Here is an 8,604-nt window from a genome sequence, read left to right on the forward strand (position 1 = left end):
ATTTGCCAGATCATACAGCTGGCAAGTAACAAATGTCCTTTTATTATACTATTCAGTTCAACTGCTGGACTTCTAAGAATTCTAATAAAGTTACTTAGAGATAGTTACTACATACAAACATCTGTTCAGATAAAAAAAAAAACTTCCAAAAAGTTCACATACAGGTGCACACAGAGATACATACACACACACATACACACACACACACACACACACACACACACACACACATATATACACACATATTCCTAAAATGTCTTCAGGATATTCTAGATATGATTTTGCCATATGTAAGAATGTATTTTCTTTAGTAGTCTATATAATGACAATGAGTTATCATTTTATGTTTTTGCATTATATTCTGCTATTTTAAAGCCATTTAATTTTTTCTCTTTGAGTCCAGACATGGTTATTCACTCCTATGATCCTCGTACTAGGATCCTATTATCCTAGAGTTGGAAGCAAAAGGACTGCAGCTCATGGCCATGGGCTTACATGGTACGTAAACTACACAGTGACCTTGGGCTATGCAGTGTACATCTAAAAAGTAAACAGAAAATCTGGGATTTTGAACGCATAGATCCTGAGAAATTAAAAGTTTCTTTGACTAACTGGGTAATAGCTGACATGGAATACATGTAATGACTCATTGAAAGCATTCCAAAAGTAATACATGAATAACTCATTTGTAAAGCTAAATAACTTGAAAAAAGCCTCAAAAGGGCTATTTATAATAACAAAGATCAACAGCTGGAAAAGGGATTTTCTCCTTAGATCAGATAGTCTAACAGTTAAAATGTTACTGGTGATGCTGTAAATATCTAATATATGAAAATATCATAGCTTGAAAATAGCAAGCACTGTCTGTTCTGGTAGTAAAGCTACTGTTGACAAGTGAGCTGCTGTGTGCCCTGAGCTGGACACTTTACTTCTCCAAGATGCACTTTTCTTCTCCTTCTTCCTTCTTTCCTCCTCTTCCTCCTTCCCCTCCTCCTCCTCCACATCCTCCTTCATTTCAAGACAGGGTTTGTGTAGCCCTGGCTGTCCTGGAACTTACTCCATAGACCAGGCTGGCTTTGAACTCAGAGATCTGCCTGACTCTGCCTCCCAAGTGCTGAGATTAAAGGCTCAGTTTCTTCCTTATTGAGAGTTTTAACTAAAATAATAACATAATGCCCTTGGTCCAATGCCTGGAACATAATTAAATGCTGAATGAATTCTGAATTCTACAGTTATTATTGATAGGTTATTTCTCTGCCAGTGAGTCAATTCAAACCAGATTAGATTGAAGGCGGGTTTATTGAGCAGCTGTTCTCCAGTGGGCAACTTCACTGCCCAAAGGAGGAGGCCAGGGAAGCCACCATGGTAGGGAAGAGGGAGAGAAAAGGCTCAATACAGAGAGAAGGAGAGCAAGGGAGGAGAGAAGAGAGAGAAGGGGAAGGGGTATAGAAAGAGCTAGTAAAATGCCTGGATTCTATAGAGAGGAGACTGTGGGAAGGGCAGCCTAACCCCTGGGCTGGAAAGTTCAGAACTGGGGGCAGGATATGCCAGGTAGGGACTGAGGGATGCTGGGAGAACCTAGAGGCCAGGTCTGCTTTTATATGTACCTCAGTCCCTTGCCCTGGGTCCAAAACCAAATAATTATCATTGTTTTTAGTATCAAATAACAGAACTACACTGTCACATGAAATTTACTGGGAAAAACAGCTCATGCAACTCAAACAACAAAGATTCAGTTGAACCAAAAAGTCAAATTGTTCATTTACAATGAGAAAACTGGCTGCCATGCTGACTGCAATTCACATACCCTACTCAACATTTCCCCCAGGTGAGGACACTCCCTTAGGATGAAATTGGGTGTTGGCTTGAGAAAAACAGTGGCACAAAGCCAAAGAGGCGACTGCTTGCTTGATGCCCAATTTCTCCTTCAACTTCCAACCTCTCTTTCTCTCTCTGCTACCTTTTAACACTCCTAAAACAAGTCTATACTCACTCTTCTAATCAACCAAACCTTCTGACCTGGCACTGGCTACAAAATAAAGCATCAGTTCTTTAGCCTGGCTTCTAAGATCCAAATTTATCTGTGCCCCCGGTCAACATGACAGCTTTAGTACAGAAAGAGCAGCTTTCCCTAAGACACACCACGCTTACTTCTTATCCTGAGCCAAGGCATAGGCCAGGTTTCCTCATAAAATTTTCTCTCCTCTATGAGCCTTCTCATCATTTCAAATTATACAAACCTGGGGAGGTTGCTACAGTTTGAATTACTGTATTCCTTTGTAGGTTGAGAAGTAGAGTCAGCTTCTCAGTCTAGATCAGGGTGACCTGGAACCCACTCTGGAGCCCAACTGGTCTGAAGCATGTGACCATTCTCCTGATCTCTCTTTTTCATGTGTATGTAAATATAGGTATATTGACTTAGTTACCATAAATCTTATTTTTCTTAATATGATTACAAAGAAGATAAAGACCATCATTTTTATTTTCACATTATTATACATATATTATAAGCTGAATCTAAATAACTATATGTGATGCATTAATCACTATTCTGGGATTTACTGAAATAGCCTGGGTAAACCCAGCAAGGTTTCCTGTCCTGACATACTGTAGCTTGTTATGTCTGAATCTTAAATGTCCCCTGAAGTTGAAGGCCAGGTCATCAACCTGCTGTGATACTGGGAGACGGCAGAACTTTAAGAGACAGAATCTGCCAGGCAATGGTGGCTCACGTCTTTAATCCCAGCACTTGGGAGGCAGAGGCAGGCGGATTTCTGAGTTTGAGGCCAGCCTGGTCTATAGAGTGAGTTCCAGGGCAGCCAGGGCTACACAGAGAAACCCTGTCTCGAAAAACCGCAAGAGAGAGAGAGACAGAGACAGAGAGAGACAGAGAGAGAGAGAGAGAGAGAGAGAGAGAGAGAGAGAGAGAGAGAATCTACTGGAATGACAGCAGGTTATCTCCCCCTCCCCACCCCGGCCTCGTCGTGACCACTGTATGTGCTGCTTTGCTCTACCATGGGTTTCCCCTGCATGTCTCCATGATGGTCTGTCTGCCTTGATGCTGAGTCAAAAACAATAGAAGCAACTTCTGAAACTGTGAGCCAAAATAAATCCTCCTTCCTTTTAAGTTTATTATCTCATATATTTTGTCATCCCCACAGGAAGTGACTAATACATTCTTCCCCAGACTCTTAGCTCAAAGCTTCTTTCAGATCTCTCCTCTTTCATTCTGAAAATTACAAGTTTCCTAATTGCTTCAGGAAGTACATGCCTAACAAAGAACCTTCTCTTTAAACATCGTTTTGTTTCTGATTTCTTTTACTCTAGTAAACATGAAACAAGCACCCAGTACATAACTTTATAATTGGTCACAATTTTCTGAATATCCCCAGTCCACTAGGCATTAAAATGTAGACATACTTTCCCAGAGTGTTATGTGCCAATTAACTGATAAAACTGCTGCTAAAGAAATTTTAAAATAAGTAACTCACTAAATGGTCATTGATTTTTCTTTTTAATTCTTAACAAGTACCTTAGATGCCTTCAGTGTTCTGGCGCTGTGCGAGAGCTGCGCAGTAGCCATCACGAGAGTCAGTCAGGATTCTTTCAATAATTCCAACCTGCTTAAAAAAAAATGAGAGATTTTCCCTAACATAATACTTACTAGCTGGTCTTTCCAATATGGAACTAAACTCTAAAACCAAAAATTAAAATCAAGTACAATTTCTCAGACTGTCCTGTTATAAGAAAACTTTACCAAGCTCAATTTGAAAATACAAAGGGAGAGCAGAGCTAAAATAGTTCTTCTTGGACCTATAAAAATTACAAAAATTAATCTGAATTAGAAAAATTCTTATTTTCAATTTTCCAAATGAAAGCTATGTAAGTTAACTGTGATTTTGGTAACTAATTTTAATAACCATTTTAATTTTCACTATAAGCTTTTACTAAATCTGGCATAAAGTCTCTGCATTAAATTTCAGCAACTCAATATAAGTTGTAAAATAATTTATTCATTGATAAACACATTCACAGAAGAAAAATAAGTTACAAGTCTCCTAACCACTCAACAATGTCTCCCATTCATCTTTGTTGTGCCCTCACGAAGGAACTGTCTTCTTGTGTTCAGCGGGGCTCAAAACATTTTTTTAGGTTAACTTCAGATTTGTTTACAAACCCAAAACCTACTCCAAAAAAAAAAAAAGAAAGAAAATAATGAGCGTTAGTGAAGGGATAGAGAATTAAAATCCTCATCACTGCTGCCTGGAATGTAAAACAGCCCAGCCATCGTGGAAAATGGTATGCAGTTCCTCAAATTTCCAAACAGTTACACCAGTATCCAGATTTCCACTTCTAAGTGTTCAGCCAAAAGAAATAAACAGGAGGAAGGAGCAGGGCGGAACAGGGAGGAAGGAGCAGGGACACTCACGTGCCCAGCAGCATTCTCTTCCTCAGGTCAAAGGTAGAAACGATCCGATTCATCAGCAGCAAACAGACAACAGCCCAGCCAGGGACAGGGATGCCTACTGCGTGGAAGCTGGGGCAGGGCAATATCTGAGCCCAGGACTTTGTCAGCCCGGACTAGACCTCATCTCAAAGAAAAAGGGGCAGATGAAGGGATCAACAAAATGTGTTCTGTGATATGTAAAGGCTACTCGATCTTTAGAGAAGGATGAAGTTGTGGTAATATGCCACAATGTAAATGAACCTTGAAAGCACACTTTTAGGTTAAAATTAGGTCTGTATCTATCAAAGCCAGATACAGACGGACAAATATATGCTCTTGCATATGAGTACCTACAGTAAATATACAGACAAAAAGTAGATGAGAGGTTATCTGGAATTGGATGAGGCTAGAAGAAACGGCAGTTTAATAGGAGAGTTTCTATCCACGATGGTGAGATGTTTTGGAAACTGCAAATGGGTAGCAGTTGTCTCCTGACAGCTGAGCGTGACTAGACTATTCATGAAGAATGGCTGACATGATCAGTTCCCCAGTATGCACATAGATTACAATGAAGAACGCAATGGAGTTAGGGAAACACACAACTATACTGCTGAGTCTGGGAAAACATTTTTTAAAAGTCTAAGGGTTAGGAATTAAAAGTGTACTATTCACCCTTTTTTGCTGCAGTGTAAATTTTTTAAAGTAAATCTTTCATTTTCTTTCTGAAGGCCTTAATTTTATTTCAACTGGTGGCCTTACTTGTAATAACCTGTTTAAAGAAAGTTCATTCTGGCTCACCCAGGGCAATCTGTTACATGTTATATTAGCAATTAAGGCAAGATTCTGGGAGAGTTTTGCAAATAAGGGGTTAGAATTATTTGGAGACAGTGCCACAAGGTGGTGATAGAGACTATAAACAGATACTATTGAATTTCTCTTAAATGATTTCTTCAAGCAGCACTAGGGGACACTAGTACAATACTGATACACGAAGCTGAGATCTACCTAGTGGTCCTTGAGTAGTCATTAAATGCTCTTTTCTTTCGTTGTCTTTAGAGTGTAACTGTCAAATGTGACCCAGAATGTCTCCTTTATATTTTAATAAATAAGGAAGGAAAAGAAAGGTAGGTATAAGGATTTAAGTTCCAGGTCTAACCCATTAGAATATAATCTCCCACAGGGGAAGCAATAACTATAAGGAATAATGGTTTTCAAATCACTTTCTATATTGGTAGGATATTAGACACTCTCTTTACAATCCTAAGATATTTCTGATAGCATCTACTGATTAGACCACCACATACATACAGTTAGGCACCCGCATTTTTAGAATACATGGATGACCCAGATTAAATTAATAGTACTGAAAATTAATACCTCCAGGGCTGTTGCATCTGAAAAAGGATTAAAAATATTTATAAAACAAGTAAAATTAAATTTTATGCAACACAAATGGATATGTAAGAAAAAGTGGCTAACAATACAATCTAGCAAAAATAGGCTTTGTAATTACAAAATCTGTGTTCAAATTTGGATTCTATTATCTAGCAGTTGTATAACTCTGGCTAAACTAATTCCTCTGAGATTTGGAGGTTATTTTGTTTTGTTTTGTCTTCTGAGACAGGGTTCTGCTGTATAGCTCTGGCTTTCCTGGAACTCACTCTGTAAACCAGGCTGACCTCGAACTCAGAAATCTGCCTGCCTCTGCATTAAAGGTGTGCGCCACCACTGCCCAGCCTTGGTTTCTATTTTTGTAAATATAAATACAGATCCAGCTTTCAGGTCTTGCTTACTATACATCGGGAGTAGTAACATAGGGCAGGGGTTAAACACGTGAACTTCTGAAACAAAACTACCTAAGATCACACCTCTGTGTGCAGTTCACTACGTAACCTTGGACAAGATGTGAACCTCAGTTTCTCCATCTGTACAGAAAAAAATGTAACAGTGACTATTACACAGTTATTTCAAGATTAAACTTATTAAACTAATATATTACTTAGAACAGTTTTTGATATACACTTCATTAAATGTAAGAAAGTATGTTTGCTTTCAAAACAAAACACCTGCATATTAGTCTTCCTTTCCTGGTGTTTCCCAGACTCGGCTGCCCCCCGCCACCCACCAGCCTGCAGTCTTTTCTCCCTGCCTCTTTTCCTCCTTTATCAAGTTTCTGTACTAGTAATCTTCTGTTACTAACTTATTTATTTATTTATTGAGACGGTTTTTCTGTGTAGCCCTGGCTGTCCTGGAACTTGCTCTGTAGACCAGGCTAACCTTAATTCACAGAGACTGGCCTGCCTCTGCCTCCCGAGTACTGGGACACAAGGTGTGCCTCACCACAGCTCAGCTTTTTATAAACTTCTAAACATAGCCACTGAACAAACAAATATACCCCCATTATTTCAATTACTATTTCTAGTCTAATGATTTTTGTGTGTATATTTCCGGCCCAGGTCATTCTCATGAAGTTACTGATGTACAATTCTGCCCATTAGACAATTCCCAATCTGATGTATCCAAATGCAAATTCTTTCCCCTCAAACCCTCTGTTTCCTATCAAATGACATCATCAAGTACTTAGATCACTCAGTCTGAAGATGGCTGACTCAACTCTGCCCTATTTCTTTGTTCAGTCAACTCGGTATTTCTCAATGTGTCAACCGCTCACTCTCTCCACACTGTGGTTTACTTCTATTGGAGAGGGTCTTCTTCTGTTGTTATGGTTGAGGCTGCTACTGTTGCTCTGATAGGATCTCACTACATGGTTCCAGCTTCCTCAAACTTGCTATATAGCCAAGCAGCCTTGAACTTGAGGCTATATTCTGCTGCCTCCACTTCACAAGTGCTGGCATTACAAATGTGTACCCTTACACTGGGCCTGCCATCGCTACTTTAGATCAGAACAGCTTCATCTTTTCCCTGAATTGCTGCAAGCACCCATCTGCCTGTCGCTGTGCTTGGCCATCTCCGCTCTACGTCTCAGCTGCACTCTTCTCATTACAACCTTAATTCTATATCGTTTCTAAACTGAAGTACTTACATAGTTCCCCAACTACCCTCAGGGAAAAAAATCAAAACTCTCTACCATCTTTTCAAGATTTGCCTCATGCTCCCCTAATTTCTTCAATCATTTCCCCTGATATTTTTTATGCACCAGTCATTTGTACACCTTTACTCTCTTTTAGCAATATTCTCCTGGTCTGAAACATCCTCTTCTACTTCAAATTACTACTTATCTCCTGGATATGGTTTAGTTTTTCAAGAAACAATGCCCTGATTTCTACTACCACCTCTACCAAGTTCAAGTTATTTTCTCATTACAAAACATAGTATCATTATATCTATTTTGTGTATGTGACTACCTACTATGAGTTAAACTAAAAGTAAATTTATATCTGTTGAGCTTGGTATTTTTGAAGGTTTTTTTTTAAAGTGTTCCAGCTTCAATGAGAGTTCCTATCTTAAAAAGAGAGGGAGAGAGAAAGAGAGAGAGAGAGAGAGAGAGAGAGAGAGAGAGAGAGAAAGAGAGAGAGAGAGAGAAGGTAAAGGAGCCAGAGAGGTGGCTCAGTGGTTAAGAGCACAGACTGTTCTTCTAGAGGACCCAGGTTCAATTCCCAGCATCAACATGGTAGCTCACAACTGTCTGTAACACCAGACCCAATGAATCTGATACCCTCTTCTGGCCTCTGTAGGCACTAGGCACCCACATACATAAAGCAAAACACCTATGCAAGTTAAAAAAATGATAATACAAATAAAAACATTTTTAAACACTAAGCAAGCAAAGAAGATAATAGACATTAGCATCTGACCTCCAAATGCACATGCATTTCTGGTGAATGAAAACACACACATGCACAGTAAAAAGAGAGAAAGTAAAATGTACCAGGCTGGATTGGCGCACACCTTTAGGGTGGCACTCAGGAGGCAGGGGCAGGTGATCTCTGTGAGTTGGACAGGCAGGGCTACACACACACACACAATCTGCCTCAAAAAGCAAAAAAAAAAAAAAAAAAAAAAAAAAAACCCAAAAAACAAAAAACAAAAAACAGAAAACAAAAAAAAACATAAAATAAAGGAAACTGAAGATCAGCAAGAGAATTTAGTTTGCCGAAGTTCTCCCTGTTAAGTCTTTTGCTGAGTGTACTTCAATA

The 8,604-nt window shown here is 39.2% G+C and overlaps 1 protein-coding gene across 1 annotated transcript in view; it reads right to left on the reverse strand.

The window, feature by feature from the left end:
• The window catches only part of Hormad2 (HORMA domain containing 2), an 88,759-nt gene extending 85,176 nt beyond the window's left edge, over window positions 1–3,583 (reverse strand). The window contains exon 1 of the mRNA XM_052199253.1: window positions 3,533–3,583. Coding sequence (XP_052055213.1) covers window positions 3,533–3,583 — 51 coding nt within the window. The remainder of the gene's footprint in view (window positions 1–3,532) is intronic.
• Between the last annotated feature and the right edge of the window lie 5,021 nt (window positions 3,584–8,604).

Source organism: Apodemus sylvaticus, chromosome 11, assembly GCF_947179515.1.
Source record: "Apodemus sylvaticus chromosome 11, mApoSyl1.1, whole genome shotgun sequence".
In the NCBI taxonomy this organism is placed as follows: domain Eukaryota; kingdom Metazoa; phylum Chordata; class Mammalia; order Rodentia; family Muridae; genus Apodemus; species Apodemus sylvaticus.